We start from the raw sequence: 26,695 nt of genomic DNA, 5'->3' as shown, positions 1-26,695 counted from the left end.
TAACAGCTGTCAAAACAAGGCCCAGGAGGGGGTGGAGGAAACTGGGGGCCTTGCGTCAGCCCAGCCCACTGTGGAAAAGCGGCAGAGTGCCTTCATCAGCAAGGTACCACGTCAGAGCACCGAAAGAACCCTGGGAGATAGAGTCCCACGGCAGGATACCCACAGGCGCTCTTGGAGCTGGAGTCCCATGTCCATGTGCCCAGGGAACTCTGGCAGCTGGAGTCCCACATCAGCATGCCGACCGTTGTTCTGGGAGCTGCAGTGCCATGTCAGCATGCCCAAGGCACTGTAGGAGCTGGAGTCACATACCAGCTGACTATCATTCAATTTTGGCATTTCATGTCTCGGGAAACCTTACCAGCATCTCCATGCCTCACAGAGCACCTTGAGGTGTAGGCCCCCAGCGTTCTTAGCTAGTGGAGCAGCTCCCTGATTGGTTGCATTGAGGGCTTCACATATTTTTTTGTCCTGCAGTGAGTCATGTTGGCCACGAGAGGGCGCGAGAATCTGAATTTTCTGGCACTGGTTCACTTGGTCATCTTCCCAGTCAGTTTTCATGCGTCTTGTGATTGACTCAGCCTCAGGCTGAACCTGCATGCCAGGTTCCTGTTTCTGACACCATGCTGTGGTCAGATTGTCATGACTGGCTGTGTGCAGGCCCTGTCCTCAGTGTTGCTTGATTTTTACAGACCATGTGAAAATCCTGTAGCTGGAACTATATGTGCATGGTGGGTGTTTTGCAAAGCCCTTCCCAATATGATGGCATTGCTATAGGTCTCTCCTCTATAATTGGGGATGTCTCAGGCTGGATGTGGGCACAAGGTGATGTGAGGATTTACAGGCTTTGTGTTTTTGGCCTGGGTACACCCGGTGGCATTGCCACATCAGTATGCAGTCATCGTGCCAGCAAGGACCTCCGGAAGTTGAAGGCCCCACCTGGGCTGACTCGCTGCTGGAAATGGCTGAAGATCTGAACAGGTGAGAAGGTAAGTGAGTTCTGGGGTTGTGAATTGGTGTCTGTTTTAGGGGTTAGGATTTAGCTGTGTTTTGTATCAGTTAAACTTTGCTTTCAGAATTAGCGCTTGTAGTTAGGGTTAGGGGATAAGGGGTTAGGGGGTTAAGATTTTAAGGGTTGGGGTTAGGGGCAACAGGGTCAGGTCAGGGATCAAGGATCGGGGGATAGGGTAAGGGTTAGGGGGTTAAGATGTTAAGGGTTAGGGGTTATAGGGTTAGGGTTACAGGATTAGGGGTTAGAGGGTTACGGTTAGGGGTTAAGAGGGTGAGGGAAAATGTAGAGGGTTAGTGTTACGGGTTAGGGTTAGAAGGTTAGGAGCAGGGACAGGGTTAGGGGTTAGAATTAGGGTTTAGTGTTTAGGGGGTGAGGTCGGGTGGTGTGGGGTTGCACAGGGTGATGTCCCAGTGGGTGTAGCCTCATCCTTCCAGGCAGATGGCTTCTATGTGTGCTGTTTGAAAACATGGCTGCTTCCCTTGCCATCCAGCTCCCTGGTGATCCTCCTGGGATAGTAGCAGAGGATGGTGCAGGGGCTTGTGCCCCTGTGCTCCTGTGGCCCTGTGGGAGATGTGAAGAGAGCTCCTGGTTCCCGGGATTGTTCTGGCCCAGCCACAGCTGGCTCTGCTGGTGGTCCTCGGGGAAGTGAGCCAACAGATGCAAGAAAGATTGCTGCCTCTCCCTCTCTGTTGCTCTGTACTTCAAAGCAAATAGGACAGAGGGAGGCTGGCAGGTAGGCAGGCAGGAAGAGACAGAAAGCTGCTGGGCTCCTGGGAGGGAGTGTGCTGTGTCCTGTGCTTTGCTGTGTGCTGTGTTTTGTGCTGTGTGCTGTGGCTCTAGACTGCTTTTTTACATGCGAATGCAGACCTCGAGGGCGTGCGTAGGGCTTCTGTCATGGAACTCCTGTGCAACCTCTGAAAAGAGGGTCTTGAGAGAGAATGCCTCTCTGGGCTGGGTCAGCTTCCCTTGATCTGGCAGGAGGAGCGTCCTGCAGTGAGTGCTATTGGCCACGAGAGGGCGCGCAAAGCTGTCCTTTGTATCCCGGGTGTTCTTAGGCCTTCTGAGTGCTAGACAGCCCAGCCCTGAGCTGCCCGAGCGTCAGATGGGGGTCCCGGACAGGGCTCCCGGACACGTGTCATTAAAAGACCAGGAGTCCAAGGCCGAACGGCCCACATATCAAGGCCCAGGAGGGGGTGTAGGATGCTTGGTGCCTAGCATGAGCCTGGGCCTCTGTGGTAAAGTGTCAGGGTGCCTTCACCAGCAAGATACTCCGTCAGGACACCCAAAGAACTCTGGGAGTTGCAGTCCCACGTCAGTGTGCGTGCCCATGGGCCCTCTGGGAGTTGCAGTCCCACGTCAGCATGCTCAGGGCACTGTGGGAGTTTGAGTCCCACGTCAGTCTGCGTGCCCATGGGCCCTCTGGGAGTTGCAGTCCCACGTCAGCATGCTCAGGGCACTGTGGGAGTTTGAGTCCCACGTCAGTCTGCATGCCCATGGGCTCTCTTTAAGTTGTAGTCCCACGTCGGGCCACTTAAATACTCTTGCCGCTGGCGTGATGAGGCATTTTGAGAAAAGATGTTCCACCAGGTAGCCTTCGAACGGGCGCTCTGGGACAATAGACACCATCACCTTGTCTCTCGAGGTGCATTCTGAGACGCCTATATTCCCAGCACCTTCACCCCCCCACCTCCGCCGAGCACAATCGAGCACAGCTGAGCCCAGCGGAGCTCAACCGAGCAGGCATGCAGTGCTGTGTTCGTGTTGCAGTGCAAGGAGATGGTCAGGCTTTTATTTTTATTGGAAAGGCTGATATACAGAGAGGAGGAGAGACAGAGAGGAAGATCTTCTGTCCAATGATTCACTCCTCAGGCGGCCGCCACGGCTGGAGCTGAGCCAATCCGAAGCCAGGAGCCTCTTCCGGGTCTCCCACGCGGGTGCAGGGTCCCAGAGCCTTGGACCGTCCTCGACTGCTTTCCCGGGCCACAGGCAGGGAGCTGGATGGGAAGCGGGGCTGCTGGGACTAGAACCGGCGCCCATATAGGATCCCGGGCGTGCAAGACGAGGACCTTAACCACTGTGCCACCGCACCGGGCCCAATGGCCAGGCTTTTGGGGCACACTTGGGAACTTGTACTGCAGGTGGCAGAAGTCATGAGCAGGTATGACGGTGGCCAGGGAACCACTTGGGCCTGGACAAGGGAGCGCTTTCAGGGCCTGTGCTCCCGGCAGCACAGGCCTGGACCCCTGGACTGTTTCCCCGCGGCCCTTCCTGCACTCTGCCCTGAACCCTTCTTTTGGAGAGGCTCTTTGGGGAGGTGCTCCCCCGTATCCCTGCCCTCTACTCACACACTCGTTACCCGTTCCCCGCTTGCCCATGCCTTGGCCGTGCGCCCCAGCCCCTCCTGGAGGCCCTCCACAGCTGTCCTGCCTACCCCTGCCCGCTCAGTGCTTGATCCAAGTTGTCCTGATAGACACCGCTTTCCTGCTCACTTGCTTAGTGCTGGTCTCTGGCAACAGGTCTGTTATCCTCCTGCTTTTTGGCAGAAGCCCTGCCCTTCCTCATGGGTGTCTTCAGGCTCCAGGCTTTCTCCGGCGCTCTCTCTGGTGGCTCCACACCCATTTTCACAAGACACTTTCCTACCTGGTCGCTCGACAGCTCAAGCCCACGTGGATGGCTGCAGCCTCCCGACAATGACCTGCTTGCTTGCTTGCTCTTTGTGTGTCAGTGCTCATGACCCCCTTTCCCAGGTGCTGGAGTCTGTCCCTGCCCTCCTGCCTGCCTGCCCACTGTCTTTCTCTCCTACAGGGCCTGTGTGTGTATGTGTATGTGTGTGTGTCCATGAGGGCCCACAAGCCTCCTCTTGCCACAACCTCGGTGGCATGGGTGTCCAGCGTGGCCTCCCATGCCATCTCCGGGCATGGGCTCATGAGGACCCCTTTCCCTTTGTCAGGGGCTCCTAGGAAACACTCGAGGGCTTAGGCATCCCTGTCGTGTGCATTTGAGGCAGGAATTTGGCCCCACGGCCTCCAGCCAGATGCTGCTGCCCTCTCGTTCACCAGGGAACGCTTCACCCTCCTCCAGGGCCATCCTGGACTCAAGACTCTTCCTCCTGCAGGCCAGCCGTGGACCATTGGCCGCCACTGATGTGCCACCTGCCCCAAGACACCCAATGGCTGATGTGTGTTCTCCACAGAGTTCCTTCTGACCAGGACAGGTAGAGTAGCAACATGCCTAGATCCCTCATTTGTACTGGCTGCTCTCACAGCACGCAACGGCGTAAGTTGTGCAAGCCAGGGGGACAGGCACCCTCACCAGTCTGGTGAAGGAGCTGCTGAAGAAACCAGCAAGGGGTGGAGTCGGGTGCTGTGGGGTGGTGTGGGGTGTTGTCCCAGTGGGTCAAGCCTCAGCCTGCCAGGCAGATGGGCTGTATGGGTGCTATGTTAAAGCCTGGCTGCTTCCCCTGCGGTCCAGCTCCCTGCTGGTACTCCTGGGAGAGCAGCAGAGGATGGTTCAGGGGCTTGTGCCCCTGTAGCCCTGTGGCACTGTGGCCCTTGTACCCCTGTGGGAGATCTGGAGGAAGCTGCTGGTTCCCGGGCTTGTCCTGGCCCAGCCACAGCTGGCCCTGGTGGTGGCATTCGGGGAAGTGAGCCAACAGATGCAAGAAAGTTTGCTGTCTCTTCCCTCTCTGTTCCTCTGTGCTTCAAAGCAAATAGGACAGAGGGAGGCAGGAGGGAGGGAGGGAGGAAAAAAGAGACAGAAAGCTGCCGGCCTCCTGGGAGGGAGCTTGCTGTGTGCTGTGCTTTTGTCAGCCAATGCAGACCCCGAGGGTGTGCGTAGAACTTTCATCATGGAACTCCTGTGCAACCTCTCAAAAGAGTGTCCGTGAGAGAGAAAGCCTGTGTGGCTGTGCTGCTTCCCTTGTTTGGGCAGGAGAGCCTAGATGAGCATCCTGCAGTGAGTGCTGGTGTCCACTGGAGGGCGCACGTAGCCGCCCTTTCTCCCTCTGCTGGGCTCAGGCTTTCTGAGCTCTAGACAGCCCAACCCAAGGCATCCTAGCATCAGGTGGGGGTCCCGGACAGTGTTCCCGGACACGAATCATAGGAAGATCAGGGGTCCAAAGCCAAACGACCCACATTCCAAGGCCCGGTAGGGGAGGAGGGCACTTGGGCCCTTGTATCAGCCTGGGTCTCTGTGATAGGAAGTGGCAGGGTACCTTTAACTGCAAGGTACTACGTCACGGCACCGAGAGAACCCTGGGAGATAGGGTCCCACGTCAGCGTCCCCACAGGCCCTCTGGGAGATAGAGTCTCACGTCAGCGTTCCCCCAGGCCCTCTGGGAGCTGGAGTTACACAGCAGCCGACTAGCATTGAACTTTGGCAGATGAGGTACCAGAAACCTTACCACCACCACCCTTCCTCCCAGAGCACCGTGAGATGCAGGCCCATGCGTTCTTTAGCAAGTGGAGCAGTGTTGTGGGCTAAGGAGTTGACTAGCACTCGTTAAGCCCAGCACTACAGTGAGTGGGCTTGGGGCTAGAAGCACCTGGTCTCAGCTGTAGCCAATATGCACTAATGAGGGTGTAGGGTAAAGAGTAAACAAGAAGCAGCTGAAAGGTCGAGAGAGAAGGGAAGAAAGGGAGGCCTCAGAGAGACTTCCACCATCACTGGTCTCCGCTTGGTGCCTCAATCTCTCAGACCCTTGTCTTGTCCCATGTTCCTGGAGCAGCCGGCTGTAACAGAGCAGCTTCCCGATGGATGGGCTGCAGAGAGGGCTTCATGTATTTTTACATGTGTGGGGTGGAGTTTAAGAAGGCCGACTCCACTTGGCCTTCCTCTGCCTAGGTGGGTGATGTCTGGGCATGGGGCTCATAAGCCAGGAGCAGGTGGATGGGTAAGTAGGCACCAGAGGTCACCAGCCATCTGGAATAAGAGGTCCCAGGTCCTAGCTGCTCTGAGAGCACCCTGGAACATGCAGTCCTGCTGCCCAGCAGGTATGACGGTGGCTGGGGAGCCACCAAGGCCTGCACAACAGAGGGCTTTCAGGGCCTGTACTCCCTGCACAGGAGAGGGCGCACAAAGCTGCCCTTTCTACCTCTAGCTAGCACTTGAGGGCTCAGGCATCCCTGTCATGTGCTTTTGAGGCAGGAATTTGGCCCCACAGCCTCCTCCCAGATGCTGCTGCCCTCTCGTTCACCAGCGAGTGCTTCACCCTCCTCCAGGGATCATCCTGGACTCAAGACTCTTTCTCCTGCAGGTCAGCTGTGCACCATCGGCCGCCGCTGATGTGCCACCTGCCACAGGACACCCCAACAGCTGACGTCTGTTCTGCACAGAGGTCCTTCTCACCAGGACAGGTAGAGTAGCAACATGCCTGGATTCCTCATCTGTACCGGCCGCTCTCACAGCACGCAACGGCATATGTTGTGCAAACCAGGGAGGCAGGAACCTTCTCCGGTCTTGGTGAAGGAGCTGCTGAAGAAACCGGCAGGGGCTAGAGTCGGGTGGTGTGGGGTGGCGCGGGGTGTTGTCCCAGTGGGTCAAGCCTCAGCCTGCCAGGCAGATGGGCTGTATGGGTGCTGTTTCAAATCCTGGCTGCTTCCCTTGTGGTTCAGCTCCCTGCTGATCAACCTGGGAGAGTAGCAGAGGATGGTTCAGGGGCTTGTGCCGCTGTGCCCCTGTGGAGGATTATCCAGTTAAGCTGTTGCACTGGCCCTGTTGTGTGTTTCAGTTTTGATAACTCATCTGATTCTCATAGTAACTCTGTGAGATAGAAACTGCTCTAGCCCCACTCATTGTACAGTTGAATGAGGGACTAAGAGCAGCTTCGTAGTAAGTGATGGAGCAAGGATTCAACTTAGACAGCCTGACAGCAGTCTATTCTCTTAATTTTTTTTTACTTAAAGTTACATTGAGAGGGAGAAGCAACGAAAGACACCTTCCAACTGCTGGTTCACTCATCAGATGGCTGCAATGGCCCCAGCTGGACTGTTGAGCAGCTGGGAGCCAGCAGCTTCTTCCAGGTCTATCATGTGGATGTAATGGTCCTGAACCCTGAGCCGTTTTCTGCTGCTTTCCCAGGCTATCAGCAGGGAGCAGGATGGGTAGTGGAGCAGCTGGACCCGAAGCAGTGCTCATATGGGATGCCAATGCCACAAGCAGAAGATGAATCCATTAGGCCATTGCACTGTCCAGGATCTAGATTCTACCACACTTGGCAATAGGCACTGAGATTAGCATAACATGTTTTTGTTTATGCAAGTGTAAACAGACATGCTGTACCATCAGTTGGATCAAGGAATAGCATATACCATTGTACATTGTATATGATCCTTGATTATAAATAATTTACTGATTTTGATTATTATTTTGCAGGATAGTCCTGCTTATAAAAATTTGACTGTAAGTGTACCATGTCACGTTTTCCATGCTCTTGACTACATCTGGAGGCCACATACATTGATTGGCCTGTATCACATAGGTCTGTGTACGTACACAGCAGTTGTTGCACAATGAGGTGTAGCTGTCCTGCAGTGATGGACTTGGTGCACAGAGCCGATAATAACATGCGTGGACTCTGACTGATGTTCAAAAGCTGAAGTTTATTAGTGGCATCAGACGTTATAGACTGAGGGTCATGTGCGATAAGGGAGGATGTATTGAGCTTATCAACAAACTCCATCAACTGTTTCTATACTCTTGTTTGGAACTCTTGTTTTGTATATCCCACCAAGTGTTCAAATTCACATGCTGTCCACTCAGCTGTTCTCATACAAATGATATCCATTTAGGTATATGAATGTTACCCACTCCGTTTTTCTCATATAAAGGATATCCAATCAATTGTAATCCTGTGCTCCCTGACCTTTTAGGGTCACAATGTCCTACAATGAGGAAATCCTGTAACTGTTTTCTCTCTGATCTGCCCCTTCAGTTAAGTGACACCAGCATAGTCAGGAGACAGGTTATTGAAGTCTTAGAGTAAGAAGGACATAAAAATGAAAAAAAAAAAATCTGAAAGCTTTCAAATTAAATGAAGCTAAACCTACACACCAAGACATGCAAGGAACTGTGAACACAAGAAACATGAAGAAACTACACCAAGGAAAATTGTCCACAAATTACTCCAAAATACAAGAGAAGAATCTTGAAAGCAGCCAGAGGGAAAATGCGTGATCTAGAGAAAGGAGCAAAGGGTGCTGTCAGGTACGTTCACAGAGGCCTGGAAGGGAGACACCTTGGCAAAGAAGTCTTGAGCAACAAAGACAAGATGACCTCCACATGAGAAAATATTTGAAAGCTATATATAATAGTGGTTAAAATCTACAGTATATAAACAATTTGTTCAACTTAACAGAAAAATTATAATTTAAAAACAGGCAAAGGATGTGAATAAGCATTTCCTCAAAGAGGATATATAGTTGACCAGTAAACCTGTGAAAATAGTCAGTGGTCATGAGCCATTATGGAGAGACAGATCAGAACCACATCTACTATGATGACTAATTACTTTAAACTGGAATAATGTGTTAGCAAAGATGGGAGACATCAGCAGTCCCTCACACATTGTTGCTATTTATGTGAAATTGATACAGTCACAATCAAAAACAGTCTTTAGTTCATTGAAAAATTAATCCAGGAGTTGTGGCTGTGGTAGAGCAGGTAAAGCCAGCACTTGCACTGCTAGCATCTCATATGGGAGCCGGTTTGAGTCCCAGTTGCTGTACTTCTGATCCAGCTCCCTACCGTGTGTCCCAGCAGCAAAGGATGGCCCAAGTGCTTGTGCCCCTGCATACGTCCTGGCATACGTCCTGGCTTTGGACCCTCTCAGCTGTGGCTGTTGCAGCCATTTAGAGAATAAACCAGTGGATGGAAAAGTTCTCTCTCTGCGTTTCAAATAAATAAATCAGGCCTGATTTATTTATAACCTAGTAATAGCCTAGTGGTTATAGTCCTCTTCTTGCATGTGCCAGGATCCCATGCGGATCCCAGTTCTAATCCTGGCAGCCCCACTTTCCTTCCACCTCCCTGCTTGTGGCCTAGGAAAGCAGGAGAGGACGGCCCAAAGTCTTGGGACCCTGCACCGGCATGAAGACCCTGAAGAAGCTTCTGGGTTTGGATTGGCTTAGCTCCAGCCATTGCAGCCACTTGGAAAGTGAACCAGCAAATGAAAGATCTTTCTGTATCTCCTCATATATTTGATAATAAATAAATCTTTAATTTTTTTTTTTTTTTAGGTAGCCCTAACCCCAACCAGCTAGTTTACTCCTGTTAAAACATGAAAGAATCTTGCAAACTGTGTGGTAAGAAAAGTAAGCTAGGGACAACTGCATAATTCCATTTTTGTGAAATACCTAAAGCAGACAGTTACAGACAGAAAATAGAGAAATGGTTAATTGGGGTAGGACTAAAGATGAATGGCAAGTTTTCATGAATGGTTAAAGAAATGCTGTTTGAGATATTGGATGGTTTTAGAATCAGTGATTGCACAACATGGTGAGTGTAGTTAACACCACTCAACTTAGAAATGAGTAGGATGGAAGATTTTTTTTTAAGATTTATCTACTTTTATTGCAAAGTCAGATATACAGAGAGGAGAGACAGAGAGGAAGATCCTCCAACTGATGGTTCACTTCCCAAGCGGCTGCAACAGCTGGAGCTGAGCCAATCCGAAGCCAGGAGCCAGGAGCTTCCTTTGGGTCTCCCATACGGGTGTAGGGTCCCAAGGCTCTGGGCTGTCCTCGACTGCTTTCCTAGGCCACAAGCAGGGAGCTGGATGGGAAGCAGGGCCTCTGGGACCAGAACCAGTGCCCATATGGGATCCAGGCACGTTTAAGGCGAGGACCCTAACCGCCAAGCCAGGATGGAAGATTTTAAAAAAATACTTCAATGCAATTTAAAAGCTGGAGATTGGACATGTAGCCTAAGAGCCTGCATCCCAATGAAGTACCTGTCCAGATCCAGAGTCACATTCCAGCGTGCTGCTCGAGTAGACCCTGAAGGCCAATGGTACTGGCCCCACCTCAATGTTGGCATCCAGGGAATGAACAGCAAAATGGGTGCTCTCCTGTCTCAGCTTCTCAAGACCAACTACATGGGCTGGCATTGTGGTGTCGCAGGTTAAGCTGCCACTGCTGATGATGGTGGCATCCTGCTTTACTTCCAGTTCAACTGCTTTGTGAATCTAAGAAAGCAGGCTTGGGCCCTGCCACCTGCATAGGAGACTAGAATGGAGTTCCTGGCTCCTGGCTGCAGCCTGTCCCGGCTCTGGCTATTGGCAGCCATTTGGGGAGTGAACCAATGGATGAAAGATTTCTTTCTGTCCCTGCTTGTCCTCATTCCCATTGCCTTCCAAATAAATGATAAAGCCACTATGTAATATACTTGAAACTACTGAATTACACTATGTGGGTGAATTGTGAGTTAAAACTGAGTAAAGCTGCCTAAAAATGACCAAAGATGGAATTGTAACTCCTCATGAAGGAATGTACTGTTGTGACAGTATGGGGAAAATCAGTTGGGGGAGGGGGTGGGAATTGGGAGGAAGGGAATTCCAGACTATACAGAATTGTACCATAAAATTAAAAATTTAAAATAAAAATTACAAAACAACAAATCTTTTAAAAAAGAAAAAAATTACCGAAGACACACTAAAGACATTGAGACACACACTAAAGCTGAAAGAATTACCAAAAGAATGTCCTTTTGGACGAGAGGAAATGGAAGCAGATGGAGATCTGCATGTACCTGAAGGAAAGGCGAATGCTGGCATTGGTAACTGCAGAGGGAAGTGCATGGTAGTTTATGCTTTATTTTTGTTTACACTTGACTGTATTTGCTCTGTATTACTGTGTAACAAATTAAACTTCAATGAACACTCCCTTACTAGCTCCCAGTTCTGTGGGTTGGAAGTCACCACGACATGGCTGGGTCCTCCACTCAGGGAGCCTGAGGCTACAGTCAAGATGCTGGCTGAACTAACTATGCTGGGAGCCTGAGGCCGGCTGTACTGAGGTCAGAATCCAGGCGTGTCTGCTTGCTGGCTGCCAGGCAGGTGTTCCTCTTAGCATCAGCTCTTAGCTGCTGGAGACTGCCTTATCCTGCCATACCTTCCATGTTCCCGCTAGTGACACCTCACACTCACCATGTTTGACTGTTTCAGATTCCTTGATTTCCCTTCTGTGATGGGATGGAGAAAGTGCTTTTCTTGTCCTTAATGTAAGAGCATAACATAATAATAGGCTTGTTTATTTCTTCAAAAAGGGGCAGGTGAGGGTATATTTGTAGTGATAGGAATATGGTTGATAAATTCCAAGTGGAGTTTAACCTGGAATTCTACAGACTAAGGGGATAAAGGCCCACATTCTGCCATCTTAGTATTGTGGGTTTATTTGTAGAATGGCTGGTGTTCTCTGGATGGCAGTTCAGAGCATTCCCCCCAACCCCCCAGCATCACTTACTGCCTAATGCTTATTTCTTTTCCCCCCCAAGAAAGTGCCAGCAAGGACAAGAAGACATGGAAGCTGAATGGCCAACTGCCCGGTCCCAGGTAAGCTGTGTTGCTCTTTTTGTTTTCCAACTGGGAATTGCTTTTTGCTAACAACCTCAAAAATGTTATCTCTGATCCTATCTCTTCAGGGAATACGACCATTTTGTTTCCTTTATTTTTTTAAATGTTAAAACGTTTTCATATATATTGTTTGCATAATTGAGAGGGATGTTCACACATGTGGGCTAGATTTTGGTAGGTAGGGTTGGATATGCAGGAAGTTAGGTGGGACATTTCATATGTCCTTCTGTGTCCACAGGGGAGGAGGGGGAGAGGGCTATTCCTCACTCTCAAATTGCATCAACACCCAGGGATAGTAAGTGGTCATTTGATGCTGTTTAAGAGATCTCAGTGTGGGGAAGAGTGTTCTGAGGATGTTATTTGAGTGTTTTAATAGCCATGAGATGTTATCAGTTTTATTGCTGCAGGTTTGAGAAATCTTTCCAAAGTTCACCTTGGTACATCCACAGATCCAGGAAATATGCTGTAAAGCTTGGTCAGGAGAATTGTGCAAGCTTTTCTGACGAGGCAGTCAATGTCCTCTGCTGGCCTAGATGAGCTGACTGTCCTGTCCCTAGTGTGCATTGGGCATGCCACACAGGCTTCAACAATTGAAGAGGCCCGGTCCTCATACGTGCACTCCAAGGTTGGACCACACATCCTGTGATTCTCCCTGTGGCTTGCTTCTGAGTCCAGTAGTCTAGTTGGGGAGTCCCCCAAGAAACCTTATCTGGGCTGACCTCAGACTTGACTCTTGTATCTACCAGCTAGATGGAAGATTCTGTCCAGAGACACAGGAATCTCTCTCTCTCTCTCTGTTTCTCCTTTTCTGTAAATTTGCCTTTCAAATCTAATTTGGCAGTCTGTGACTTTTAGAGTGCTTACACTGTTGGCATTTTTTTTAAAGATTTATTTTTATTATTTTTTCATGGGAAAGGCAGATATACAGCAAGGAGGAGAGACAGAGAGGAAGATCTTCCGTCCGATGATTCACTCCCCAAGTGAGCGCAACGGTCGATGCTATGCCGATCCGAAGCCAGGAGCCTCTTTCCCGGGCCACAAGCAGGGAGCTGGAAGGGAAGCGGGGCTGCCGGGATTAGAACCGGCACCCATATGGGATCCCGGGCGTGCAAGGCGAGGACCTTAACCACTGCGCCACCGCACCGGGCCCCACTGTTGGCATTTTTGAATTTAAGGGTATTACTAGATTCCATGTTTTTTATATATCCGTATCTGCCATTATCTGTTACTGCCTTTATTTTAATTATTTGAATATTTATTGTTAATTATCATTTGTAGTTTGGCTTTTTTTTTTTTAAGATTTATTTATTTATTGGAAAGTCAGATATACAGAGAGGAGGAGAGACAGAGAGGAAAATCTTCCGTCCGATGATTCACTCCCCAAGTGAGCGCAGGGGCGAGGCCAGATGGTGGGGGCCGGTGTTGACGACAGGTGCCTAATGTCTTCCTCGGTGCGGTGGTCACTAGGGCTCAGGCCCTAGGGTCGGAACCCCTCCCTGCCCACAAGCAGAGCCCTTTTTGGGGCATTCAGAACCGTGCGCGTGTGGATTCCAATAGCGCCTTCTCCGGGGAGGCTGGGGACAGGGAGCGGGTCTTGGGGAGCAGCGCCCAGCGCCGGGAAACCGGGAGAGGGGCGAGCGCGTGGGGCGAGCGCGTGGGGCGAGCGCGTGGGGCGAGCGCGCCTCTTCCCACCCGCCCCGGGCAGAGGGCTCCCACCCCAGGCAGCTCCACTCCTTCCGGCGGCCCCTGAGCGCCCGCGCCCCGCCAGTCTCCCCCTTGTGATTGGCCGCGGGTGATACATTGAGCGACCACTCCAGTCCTGGGCCAGCGGGCGACCGTGCCTCCGGTCCCGCGGGAGTGAGGAGCTGGTGCGGCACGTCCGCGCAGCGGAAGTGGAAAGTGGACGGTATTGCAGGTGAGTCGGCGTGGCGGGCGGGAGCCCTGGACGCCCAGCACGGGGTGTGAGCCTGGGCCTCCACCCGGGGCTGCACCCGGGCCGCAGCGAGAGCAGCGAGAGCAGCGAGAGCAGCGAGAGCAGCGAGAGCAGCGAGAGCAGCGAGAGCAGCGAGAGCAGCGAGAGCAGCGAGAGCAGCGAGAGCAGCGAGAGCAGCGAGAGCAGCGAGAGCAGCGAGAGCAGCGAGAGCAGCGAGAGCAGCGAGAGCAGCGAGAGCAGCAAGAGCAGCGGGCACGGTAGGGCAGGTTGGTGAGCCCGGTGGAGGCCCTGCCCGGTGCGCGCTCCTTCCTTGCCGTCTGTCTTCCGGAGCTCCCCGACCTCCACTGCCCTGGTCTCCCGGAGCCCCGGTTTCTCTGAGGACGCGGGTCCAGGGCTTGGGACGCTGGCGCCGGGAGTGAAGACCCGTGAGAAGGTGACCCCGTGAGGGGGCGTCGGGACCCTGAGGGGGCCTCGGGACCCTGAGGGGGCGTCGGGACCCTGAGGGGGCGTCAGGACCGGGTGAGGGGGCGTCGGGACCCTGTGGGGACTGACAGGGTGAGGGGGCGTCGGGACCGGGTGAGGGGGTGTCGGGACCCTGAGGGGCATTGGGACCCTGAGGGGGCATTGGGACCGGGTGAGGGGGCGTCGGGACCCTGAGGGGGCATTGGGACCAGATGAGGGGGCGTCGGGACCCTGTGGGGGCATCTGGACCGGGTGAGGGGGTGTCGGGACCCTGAGGGGGCGTCGGCACCGGGTGAGTGGGTGTCGGGACCCTGAGGGGGCGTCGGGACCCTGAGGGGGTGTCGGGACCCTGAGGGGGCGTCGGGACTCTGAGGGGGCGTCGGGACCGGGTGAGGGGGCATTGGGACCGGGTGAGGGGGCGTCGGGACCCTGAGGGGGCGTCGGGACCAGGTGAGGGGGCGTCGGGACCCTGAGGGGGCGTCGGGATCCGGTGAGGGGGTGTCGGAACCCTGAGGGGGCATTGGGACCGGGTGAGGGGGCCTCGGGACCCTGAGGGGGCGTCGAGACCCTGAGGGGGCATTGGGACCGGGTGAGGGGGCCTCGGGACCCTGAGGGGGCGTCGGGACCGGGTGAGGGGGCGTCGGGACCCTGAGGGGGAGTCGAGACCCTGAGGGGGCGTCGGGACCTGGTGAGGGGGCGTCGGGACCCTGAGGGGGCGTCGGGACCGGGTGAGGGGGCGTCGGGACCCTGAGGGGGCATCGGGACTGGGTGAGGGGGCGTCGGGACCCTGAGGGGGAATTGGGAATGGGTGAGGGGGTGTCGGGACCGGGTGAGTGGGTGTCGGGACCCTGAGGGGGCATTGGGACCGGGTGAGGGGGTGTCGGGACCCTGAGGGGGCATTGGGACCGGGTGAGGGGGTGTCGGGATCCTGTGGGGGCGTCGGGACCCTGAGGGGGTGTCGAGACGGGTGAGGGGCGTCGAGACCGGGTGAGGGGGCGTCGGGACCCTGAGGGAGCGTCGGGACCGGTGAGGGGGCGTCGGGACCTGGTGAGGGGGCGTCGGGACCCTGAGGGGGCGTCGGGACCCTCAGGGGGCGTCGGGACCCTCAGGGGGCATTGGGACTGGGTGAGGGGGCGTCGGGACCCTGAGGGGAGCATCGAGACCGGGTGAGGGGGCGTCGGACCCTGAGGGGGCATTGGGACTGGGTGAGGGCCCCGTCGGGACCGGGTGAGGGGGTGTCGGGACCCTGAGGGGGCGTCGGGACCCTGAGGGGGCGTCGGGACCGGGTGAGGGGGCATTGGGACCGGGTGAGGGGGCGTCAGGACCCTGAGGGGGCATTGGGACTGGGTGAGGGGGCGTCAGGACCCTGAGGAGACATTGGGACTGGGTGAGGGGGCGTCGGGACCCTGAGGGGGCGTCGGGACCGGGTGAGGGGAGGGCCGGGTGAGGGGGCGTCGGGACCCTGAGGGGGCGTCGGGACCGGTGAGGGGGCGTCGGGACCCTGAGGGGGCGTCGGGACCGGTGAGGGGGTGTCGGGACCCTGAGGGGGCATGGGACCGGGTGAGGGGGCGTCGGGACCCTGAGGGGGCGTCGAGACCTGAGGGGGCATTGGGACCGGGTGAGGGGGCGTCGGGACCCTGAGGGGGCGTCGGGATCCGGTGAGGGGGCGTCGGGACCCTGAGGGGGAGTCGGGACCCTGAGGGGGCGTCGGGACCGGGTGAGGGGGCGTCGGGACCCTGAGGGGGCGTCGGGACCGGGTGAGGGGGCGTCGGGACCCTGAGGGGGCATCGGGACCGGGTGAGGGGGCGTCGGGACCCTGAGGGGGCATTGGGACCGGGTGAGGGGGCTGTCGGGACCGGGTGAGGGGGTGTCGGGACCCTGAGGGGGCATTGGGACCGGGTGAGGGGGTGTCGGGACCCTGAGGGGGCATTGGGACCGGGTGAGGGGGTGTCGGGATCCTGTGGGGGCGTCGGGACCCTGAGGGGGTGTCGAGACTGGGTGAGGGGGCGTCGAGACCGGGTGAGGGGGCGTCGGGACCCTGAGGGGGCGTCGGGATCCGGTGAGGGGGCGTCGGGACCCTGAGGGTGAGGGGGCGTCGGGACCGTGAGGGGGCGTCGGGACCCTGAGGGGGCGTCGGGACCCTGAGGGGGCATTGGGACTGGGTGAGGGGGCGTCGGGACCCTGAGGGGAGCATCGAGACCGGGTGAGGGGGCGTCGGGACCCTGAGGGGGCATTGGGACTGGGTGAGGGCCCCGTCGGGACCGGGTGAGGGGGTGTCGGGACCCTGAGGGGGCGTCGGGACCCTGAGGGGGCGTCGGGACCGGGTGAGGGGGCATTGGGACCGGGTGAGGGGGCGTCAGGACCCTGAGGGGGCATTGGGACTGGGTGAGGGGGCGTCGGGACCCTGAGGAGACATTGGGACTGGGTGAGGGGGCGTCGGGACCCTGAGGGGGCGTCGGGACCGGGTGAGGGGGTGTCGGGACTGGGTGAGGGGGCGTCGGGACCGGGTGAGGGGGCGTCAGGACCCTGAGGGGGCATTGGGACCGGGTGAGGGGGCGTCGGGACCCTGAGGGGGCATTGGGACCAGGTGAGGGGGCGTCGGGACCCTGTGGGGGCGTCGGGACCGGGTGAGGGGGTGTCGGGACCCTGAGGGGGTGTCGGGACCCTGAGGGGGCGTCGGGACCGGGTGAGGGGGTGTCGGGACCCTGAGGGGGCATTGGGACCCTGAGGGGGCGTCAAGACCCTGAGGGGGCATTGGGACTGGGTGAGGGGGTGTCGGGACCCTGAGGGGGCGTCGGGACCGGGTGAGGGGGCGTCGGGACCCTGAGGGGGCGTCGGGACTGGGTGAGGGGGCGTCGGGACCCTGAGGGGGCATCGGGACCGGGTGAGGGGGCGTCGGGACCGGGTGAGGGGGCGTCGGGACCGGGTGAGGGGGCGTCGGGACCCTGAGGGGGCATTGGGACTGGGTGAGGGGGCGTCGGGACCGGGTGAGGGGGCGTCGGGATCCGGTGAGGGGGCGTCGGGACCGGGTGAGGGGGCGTCGGGACCCTGAGGGGGCATTGGGACTGGGTGAGGGGTCGTCGGGATCCTGTGGGGGCGTCGGGACCCTGAGGGGTCATTGGGACCGGGTGATGGGGTGTCGGGACCCTGAGGGGGCATTGGGACCAGGTGAGGGGGCGTCGGGACCCTGTGGCGTCGTCGGGACCCTGAGGGGGCATTGGGACCAGGTGAGTGGGCATTGGGACTGGGTGAGGGGGTGTCGGGACCGTGTGAGGGGGCGTCGGGACCCTGAGGGGGTGTCGGGACCCTGAGGGGGCGTCGGGACTGGGTGAGGGGGCGTCGGGACCCTGAGGGGGCATTGGGACCGGGTGAGGGGGCGTCGGGACCCTGAGTGGGCATTGGGACCGGGACCGGGTGAGGGGGCGTCGGGACCCTGAGGGGGCATTGGGACCGGGACCGGGTGAGGGGGCGTCGGGACCCTGAGGGGGCGTCGAGACCGGGTAGGGGGCGTCGGGACCCTGAGTGGGCATTGGGACTGGGTGAGGGGGCGTCGGGACTCTGAGGGAGCATTGGGACCTGGTAGGGGGCGTCGGGACCCTGTGGGGGAGTCGAGACTGGGTGAGGGGGCGTCGGGACCCTTAGGTGGCATTGGGACCTGGTAGGGGGCGTCGGGACCCTGAGGGGGCATCGAGACTGGGCGAGGGGGCGTCGGGACCCTGAGGGGGCATTGGGACTAGGTGAGGGGGCGTCGGGACCCTGTGGTGGCTGACTGGGTGAGGAGGTGCTGGGACACGGGTTGAGGATATGTGAGGAGCTGCTGGGACTCGGGGTCGGGACCCAGTGAGGAGGCGCCTCCACGTGGTTGGATAAGTGAGGAGCTGCTGGGAGGAGGTGGGTCGGACTGTGAGGAGGCGGTGAGGGGTCAGGACCCCGTGAGGAGAGAGCTGGCACCGTAGTGAGACCTGGTGGTGGCACAGGGCACCAGGCGAAGTGGAGGCCTAGGCTTTAGCTCGGGAGCGTTTTTGGTAGGCTCTGGGTACAGACCCCATTGCTCATGGCCGCCCTTTCCAGGCTAACCTGTGGAAGCTGAGCGTTTTCAGTGAGCAGCAGCGGCAGTGGGCAAGTGCCCCAGAACGCCTTGGGGGCCTCCCCGAGGAAACAGAATCAAGTTTATCTCGTGCAGAAAAGGGAGGCTCAGGGAAGTCAGGTGACTGGGGGCAGGCTCTGGAGTAACAGTTAAGTCTGCCGGGGATCCCACCTATCGTTGTGAGGTATCTGGGTTCAAGCCTGGCCCCCAACTGCACCCTGGGAGGCAGGAAAGCAGCGGGTGATAGCTCAGGGTGATAGCTCAGGTGGTCGGTTTGTGTTGTCCACGTGGGAGGTCCATACTAATTTTCACCTGGCTTTGCATAGCCTCTTGTGGATATTTGGGGAGTAGACTAGCAGGAGTTCTCTCCCCACCTCATTCCAATGACATCAGTAATAGTGTTGACAAAGAGGTGGACTAGTGCTGGCCACTCTCCCGTGGGGTCACCCTCTCAGGATTCAGACTTTTTCTGGTGGAGGGTAGAAGGAAATTTTGCAGGCGTGTGGTCCTTGGCCATTCCCAGTTGGGCACCACAGCTGATCTGGCATGGAGGTTGCAGTGTGGCCTGCTGTGTGCACATGGTCTGATCTTGGTCTTTGTTGGCAGAGTGGCATGATGCAGAGCTTCTTGATGTTGCTGAGGGAGCACGGGAACACCTACCCACCCCCGGCGGAGCTGGTGCCCCTCGCGGGCAGCCTATGCCATGACATCCAAGATGACCTCACTCAGATGCAGCCTTTGGTTTCTGCCATTCTGGACAGCCAGCTGTGCCCGCACCTCCTGGACAATGCAGATGTGGCCCTGGTGTGTGCCCATGTCCTGGCCCAGCAGGAGCAGCAACAGGCGGCCTGCCGGCTTCTGGAGGTACATGTGGGCTCAGTGGCCATTGGAAGGAGGGGCAGGGTGCACCATTCAAGCATTATCCATATGCCGGGAACTAGCAATGAGTTGCTGGCCCACATCTCACAGACCAACCCCTTAGGGCTGCCTGGGAGAGGTGTTTTATACAAAGATTAGTTCCGGTAATTCTCACTTGAGTGAGTTACAAGCAGCTTGGGAATCTGAGTACTGGATGTGCATCAAGTGGTGCCAGCTCATAAACATAGCAGGTGGAGTGAAACCTGATTTCTTTCTGGCTTTGAAGCGCTGACAGTGATCAGATGGCCAGGTACACCCATCATCACCCCGGTCCCCAGTCTGGCGGCACCTGGAATCCCTCTCAGTATGTCATTCCCTCTGCAGGAGGCCAAGACCTTGCTCTGTGCAGTTGATGCCTCCCTGGCCGCTTGATGTCACTTGTTCCAGGTTCTAGCTTGTGCCTGTTTATTCCTTTCCCACTGTAGCCCTCAGCACTGCTAACCGTGGGTCCATCCAGACCTGGTTCTTCCTACCAACATGTGGCTTTAGTGGACTTTCCTTGACAGGGTTGTCGGGTGCCAGGAGGCAGCTGTGAGCTGGTGCAGCTCTGGAACGACATTCACTACGACCTGGCCAGGAGGAAGCTGGGTGTGGCTGCGCTGACCCCGGTGCAGAAGTTCCGCTGCAGGAAGAGGTACTGCTGGGCTTTAGCTCTGTGTGTCAGGGGCTCCTGAGGGGTTGGCCATGCCCTTACGTTATTTTCTGTTGCCAAGCAAGGCTCACAGGTCTTGTTCTGAGTGCTACCCCACCCCTCCCTGTGGCTCCTGGAAGAAGAGATGGATTGTACTACAGAGGCTTGCTTGCAGGGAGGCCAATGTGAGGCAAGTCCTTCAGAGTCCAGCAGTCAGTGAGCCTGGGACCGCTAGGGCTGTGTGACCCACCACACAGAGGCTGACAGCCTGCCAGTGGAAGCCCAGCAGAGGCAGCCACTTGGTGACCAGTGTAGGGGTGGCATCCTGTCACTCAAGCTGTTTGGGGAGCACTCCCTGGGTCTGGATGCTGGGGCACCCTAGGCTTTGCTTTCCTGCAGGTGGCACTGACATGAGACCACGAAGTGCTAGCGGATCGATCATCGCTAGCAGGCAGGTCTCTGCAGAGACCGTGGTCTGAGGGGGCTGGGCTGTGGGGAGGGGCTTCTTCAGTGTTGGTAGTGCAGGTCTGTCCCAGCCTTGGAAGGAGACCCTACCTGAGGGATGGTGGTGGTCTTGTGAGCACCAGTGTTTAAGGCAGAGGGAGTGGCAACCTCAGAGGTCTGGCTTAAGACCTCTGGTTTAGGGGATGTCCGCTGGCTGAAGGGGTGTTCACAGCCTTTGGAAAATGCAGCAGTGACCTTCGCCTGTAACCATAGGGACAGGTGGTGGCTGAATTTTCACCTGCGGGGAGAGTGACTGATGAACCACAAGGAGAGCCCAGGGCTGTATTCTGATGGTGCTGGCTGACCCTGAGGGCTGTCAGGAAGGGTGGTGTCTCTTTGCGGCTCAGGCATTGTCCAGGACCCAAATCATGGCCCAAGAACAGTTGTATGCAGTGAAAAGGGAAGAGATTCCAGGGCTTTTGGCCCTGGGTCGGAACCAGGAGTGTGGTGGTTCTTGTTAAGGCACATAGGGCAGGGGTGGGGTGAGTGGTTCCAGGGAGATGAGCTGCATTTGGGATGTGTAAGGTGCCCACTGCATTATGTACGTCCACATAGGCTTTGCAGCTGAAATCTTCAACTGAAGTGATATTTGTCCTCAGTAGAAATGAAGATATATTCAGTGGTGGCAAAAAACTGTGACCAACTTGGACATGTCCCCTGCCTAGCTCCAGGAGGCTTCAATCTCAGGAGTAGTGCTGGGGATGTTGTCCAGTGGCCTGAGCAGCCTAGCTGCTCCTCATACCCCCTGCAGTGGTCAGCTGAGGAGTGGCCAGGGGGTGAGGGGAAGTGCGGGGTGTGGCATGCAGAGAGGGAAGTCCAGGGTGATAAAGGAGAACAGCAGTGACCCTCTGCTGCCCGTGGTGAGGGGAGGAGCTGGCTCAGTGACCCTGGGTGAAGCTAGAGAAGTTTTAGTGGGAGAGCCCTGACTGAGGCAGCAGCCGGAGGGCTGAGGGGAGGTGAGAGCCGCCAGAATGTTTACCAGCCCCGATGCCTCTGGTGCAAGAAACACTTGAATTGGAATGGAATCTGGAAAGTCCTTAGGGAGGCAGGGAAGTGGAGCCAATACACAGAACATCAGCTGCAGCCTCATTGCCGGGGTCCCCATGTGTTTGAGGGGTGCAGTGGGCTGGCAGGCGCCATGGTGGCAAGTCAGTGATGATAACTCAGTGAAATCTAGGGAGGAAGTGCTGGGCAGAGAAGGGCGCAAGGGTATGGGGGTGGGGCTGCACTGAGAGATGGGTGGGAAGGCCAAGGACTTTGCCTCATAAGTCCCATGGGCAGACAGGGAGGACAGGGAAAAGCCACATGGAAATGTGAAAACATAGGGGTGGGAACCCAGATCCTGGAGCCCTCTTTGGGGGTCTTGGGGCTGAGCTCCCCGCCATGGCCTGCAGGTGTGTGGGTTAGACGCTGATTTTCACTTGTGGGACAGCCTTGCCTCAGAAATGTTGCTGTCACAGGGCAGGGGACCGCTGGGCCCCCTCACTGTGCTGTTCTCATCTCCTCCAGGAATCCCCCACCCGCAGGCCTCTGCCCGGATGGCCTCAAGAGTCGGAACTTCCCCAGAGAGGTCCGCAGGAGGCTTCAAGACTTTGCCTTGGCCGTGAGCATTAACCCCAGCAAGGCTCAGCGGGTAAGAACAGGTGGAAGCCTTACCTCTGCCTCAGCTGCCCGTCCCTGGGCCTTTGCCCCCACGCCTGTTCTTTATCCTCTTTTGGGAGGGCGTGCCCTGTGCCTAGTCTACAGAGGGCAGTCCCAGTCGCCTTCTTAGGTTCTCAGTGTGGCTGTAGGCATGGAGGCTGAGATGGCTGGTACTGGGTGTGGGTTGAGGGTAGGGGCATTGGCCCACAGTGCCTGGTTCCTGCTCCCTCAGCACATCCGTCCCGCGGTCGCATGGCTCCTCCTGGTGGCCTCTCCTGTCTGCTGCTTACTGGGCTGGGTCCCCCCTCTCTGCTGGGGCTTTTGCTCAGGGTCGCCCCATGTGTGGGGTGCATGGTGCTGGGGGCGGTGACTGCACACAGCGGGCCCCTCCCGAGGTTCAGGACACTGTGGGCCTGCTCTGCAAGGTTCAGGACACTGCGGGCCTGCTCTACAAGGCCTGCTGAGGCTCGGCTCCCTACGACGCTTGGCCTGGCCTGACTCCCGAACTGAGCCTGGGCCTGGGAGGTGTTGTGTCTTCTCCAAGCAGGTGGCTAGGAGAGGCCCTGGTCAGCCACCAGTGCAGCTGGTGCCGATTCTGCTGCCTTTGGAGAGGTCAGCTTGGTTTCTGTGGAAGTGTGGGCACGGACCAGGAGTTAACAAAGCTAATTGTGCTGTTTTCGGACAGGAGAGTTTGGCTTTGGAGACAAGCTTGACTGCAGAGCAGGTCTACAACTGGTTTGCTAATTACCGGCGGTGCCAGCGGTCCCTGCTCCAGCATGTGCAGCCAGCCCAGCGGGTGGTGGCCGAAGACCCCAGTACAAAGGAGAGACGTCTGGACCGCTGGTGTCATTGGTCCGGTGGGTGTCTCCAAGGCCCTAGCATCATGGTATCTGGAGGTTTGCTTTCTGACAAGCCCCCTCGTTGCATTAACTGTTACGGGACACTGGAACAGGGGCACTGTGGCTATAGGTGCAGACCTCACCAATGTTCAGCACAGTCAAGACCTCACCTGGTGGCCAGCTAATCCTGAAGGTAGAGAGAGTCAGACTGTGCCGAGGAATGGTGTAGGTGAGGTTGTAGGTGCCCGGCCCCCACCCGTGTGCCCAGATTGCCATGTGGAGATAGATGGGCATCGGTGTGGGGATCAGGGAGTAGATGTGGGTCTGGGGATAGCTCACAGCAAAGATTGATGACCCAGTGGCCACACCCTGCTCTACTTGCTGGAAGGGAGGCCGAGATAGAGTCACGAAGCCTCTCCTTCCCTCTGTTTTTTCCAGCCTGGCCCAGGGACGGCGTACCTCCGCAGTCCCCAGACGCCCTCCAAAGACCTTGGGAGGCCCTGGCCCTGGTCACAGACCTTCCTGGAGCTGAGACGATCTCAAGGCCCCTGGCTCCCAGGTACTGTTGTCCTCACGTGCTATGGGGCCATCTCACCTGTTCGTTCGCCTTCTCAGCTGAAGGTGAGGATGGGGAGTGGGCATGAGTGTGCTGGGGCCACCGCACAGGTACCAGGTCAGTGACTGCTGATTGATTGGAGGAAGGGGAAGCCACATCAGAGACAGAGCAGCTGTGACTCTGGAACCTGACATGGAGTGAGGCCCACCTTCATGTGTGTTTGGGAAAAGGGGGGAGATTGACTTCGCCTGCAGACGACCCCAGCTTTTGTGGTTTGTGAGTCTGCTGTAGTCTGTCTGTTGTGCATTCCGTGCAGTCAGCACCTTTCTCCTTTGCAGAATGCTGTCTGAGCACTCTGCTTTGTGTACTGCCAGGAAGACCTCGCAGAAGTAATGTGGGAAGGAAGAAGCTGAGCACCTGTAGCAGGCATTTTTGAACCTTGGAGAAGAAGTATATGGCTTTATTACAGGAAAACCAAGTGCACTTTTTAAAACAATATATTTGAAAGGAGAACAAGAGATTTTTTTTCTATTTTATGGTTCATTTCCCAAATGGCTTCAACAGTTGGAGCCAGGCGAGGCCAAAGCCAGGAACCAGCTCTTTCCGGGTCTTGCACTTGGGTGGCAGGGGTCCAGGCACCCAGGGCATCTTTCATTGCTTCCCCAGGTATATTGCTGGGGAGGTAACTTGGAAGTGGAGCAGCTGAGACTGCTGGGTCCAGTATGGGATGTCAGAGTTGCAGGCCACAGCTTAACCCAACACACTTCAACACCAGCTTCGAAAGAGTGTAAGTGAACCAAGAATCCAAGCTCAGACCAAGGCTGAGGCTGAGTCCTGAGGGCAGCTGGGGGTGTGGTTTCCTAGTGGTGAGGTGTCCAGAAGTCACCTAGGGGGAGGCCATGCTGCTGCTAAGTGAAGGATTTTTAAGCGTGTAGTGTTTTTTCTTGGCTTATTTAGTTAGTCCTTCTCACAGTAGGCAGATAGAGAAAAGGAGGAACAGGTCATGAAAGAGTTTTAGAATTTGATTTTTGCTGCTTTTCCAACCAGCCCATATTTGCTGCCTCATAAAGATAAGGAAAGTACAGAGAGCTCAGTGTTTGTCAGCTGTGGGCCTGAGGTTCATGTCAGGTCTGATCGTTAGGTCACACGCTTGTGTTGCATGTGGTCCCTCCTGAGGACATTTGTACCTGGGCCTCTGGTAGGTTCGTATGACCTCGATTCCAGCTGTAAAATGGTGTGTTACTGAAGTCAAGGGAGGGGATGCAGTGAGCGTTCCTTGAAATGCAATGCTTCGTTACCAACTTCTGCCTTGTATGCCTTTAAAATCAACTGGCATTTATTTTCTGGACTATTGGGCTTTTGCTAATCATGTTAAGTTGCCAACACTGCATTGAAGCTCATTGTAAATAAACTATGAATGCTTTTGTGGTTGGTCTTCATGAAGTATCTCTGGAAGCCAGGTCTGGTGTAGTCTAGCCCTGGGTCTGGCGTTGCAGTGTGGTGCGTAAAGCTGCCCTGCAGTGCCGCCATTCTGTGTGGTTGCTGGTTTAAATTTTAGTTGCTTCCTGCTGATAGCCTGGGAAAGCAGCAGAGGATGGACCAACTCCCTGGGTCTTTGCACCCATGTGGGAGACCCAGATGGAATTCCTGGCTTCAGACCAGCTCAGCCGAGCCATTTGGGAAATAAACCAGTGGATGGAAGATTTGTCTCTATGTGTTTTCTTTCTCTTTCTATAATTCTGCCTTTCAAATTAATCAATCTTTTACATAAATGTCTTTTGTATTTCTAGATTTTTTTCTTAGGAATACAGTCCTTGTAGTGGCAGTCATAGGTTTAGAATAGGGGCCTGGCGCGGTGGCGCAGTGGTTAGGGTCCTCGCCTTGCACGCCCGGGATCCCATATGGGTGCCGGTTCTATCCCGGCAGCCTCGCTTCCCTTCCAGCTCCCTGCCTGTGGCCGGGGAAAGCAGTCGAGGACGGCCCAAAGCTTTGGGACCCTGCACCCGCGTGGAAGACCCAGAAGAGGCTCCTGGCTTTGGATCGGCATAGTATCGGCCGTTGCGGCTCACTTGGGGAGTGAATCATTGGACGGAAGATCTTCCTCTCTGTCTCTCCTCTCTGTATATCCGCCTTTCCAATAAAAAAAAATAATAAAAATAAAGAAAACCCTTCTTCTTAAAAAAAAAAAAAGAATAGGAGCAGTGTGTTAGTGCTGTGCTGGGCCCTGCAGCCTTTGTGGTTGAACCTAGACGAGCCTACATTGTGTAGCCCCCACTGTCGACTGAGGGACAGTCTTTGCTATGTTTTCCAGGTTCCTGCAGGGTGGTGAGATGCACCAGGAAGAGCATGGCCATGATCCTGCCTCCGTCCTCACCATCTGCCCTGGCTCTGGTCTCTGCACTCTGCCTGCCAACAGTAGTGTTGTGGAGCCCTCTCTGGTGGCCTCTGAATCATGGTTGATGTCCCTTGCGCTTGCATCCTCCAAGGATATTTCCTTGCAGGCTGGACATCTGGTCCCCAGTCACAGGCAGGACTTTGTGATGCACCCTGCAGATGATGCTCTGGCTGTGTCTGTTGCTGCCCTCAGCGATCCTAACCTTACAGGTGAGTCTACTTGGAGCAGACCGTGTCTGCACCCGGTACTGACCTACTTAGATCCTGTTTGTTGGTGGGGAGAGCCAGGCTCTTCTGCTGGGACTCCTGGTCTTTAATTAGACCCAGACTCAGTGCCACCATAGCAGAGACTGCCCCACAGGCATCCTGGATCACTCATCCTCTCTTGTAAAGAATGTGTGCCCAAGCCTGAGAAGCAGGAGAGTTTCCACCCTTCATTCCCCTCTGTGGTGCTTGACTCACTGGGGCACCGACTGCTGGAGGAGACCTGAGCTGCATAGACCCCTCTGTTAGTGTACTAGTGTCTCTTACTACCACTTAGCTGTCAGTGACATTTAAGAATATTTAGACATGGTTTGTACTCATCAAATGTAATGGAGTTGGAGTCCCTACCTTGTGAATCACAGTGCATTCACCCCCCTTTCTTACTGCTCAATGCATGGGTACCTCTCTGCAGTGTCTATTTGTTGGGAAGGTAGATTGGCAGAGTGAGAGAAACAGAAAGATGGCTTCCACTTGTCAGTTCATTCCCAAATGGTCACAACACGAGCTCTGGGCCACACCACGGCCAGGGGTTGGCAATTCCATCCTGGCCTCCCACAGGAGTGGCAGGCAGCCTGGCTTGGGCCATGTTCCCTACCTTCCAGGCACATTAGCAGGAAGCTGAATGAGAAGCAGCCAGAATGGAAGCTGGCGTTCCAGTGTGGGACACCAGCAGGTGCTACAGGCTGCCTTCTGAGCTACTGTGCTGCAGCACCAGACTTGCTTTTGTTTCTTACAGTTGTGCTTTTTTATTTTAAAAAAACATTGTCGGACCTGGCAGCGTGGCCTAGCGGCTAAAGTCCTCGCCTTGAACGCACCAGGATCCCATATGGGCACCGGTTCTAATCCCGGCTGCTCCACTTCCCATCCAGCTTCCTGCTTGTGGCCTAGGA

General features: G+C 56.1%; 1 protein-coding gene across 1 annotated transcript; it reads left to right on the top strand.

The window, feature by feature from the left end:
- The first annotated feature begins 18,477 nt into the window (after positions 1-18,477).
- Positions 18,478-23,540, top strand: LOC121171994 (anomalous homeobox protein-like). The gene is made up of 6 exons (XM_041003753.1): positions 18,478-18,922; positions 19,483-19,610; positions 21,621-21,744; positions 22,438-22,609; positions 23,030-23,150; positions 23,486-23,540. The coding sequence occupies exons 1-6, from the start codon at positions 18,605-18,607 to the stop codon at positions 23,538-23,540; spliced, it is 918 nt and encodes a 305-aa protein (XP_040859687.1). The 5' UTR covers positions 18,478-18,604.
- Positions 23,541-26,695: the final 3,155 nt, after the last annotated feature.

This window comes from Ochotona curzoniae, unplaced genomic scaffold, assembly GCF_017591425.1.
Source record: "Ochotona curzoniae isolate NIBS_2020 unplaced genomic scaffold, NIBS_Ocur_1.0 contig_1302, whole genome shotgun sequence".
In the NCBI taxonomy this organism is placed as follows: domain Eukaryota; kingdom Metazoa; phylum Chordata; class Mammalia; order Lagomorpha; family Ochotonidae; genus Ochotona; species Ochotona curzoniae.
The sequence above is the reverse complement of the archived record's forward strand: the minus strand, read 5'-3'. Positions and strand labels throughout refer to the sequence as shown.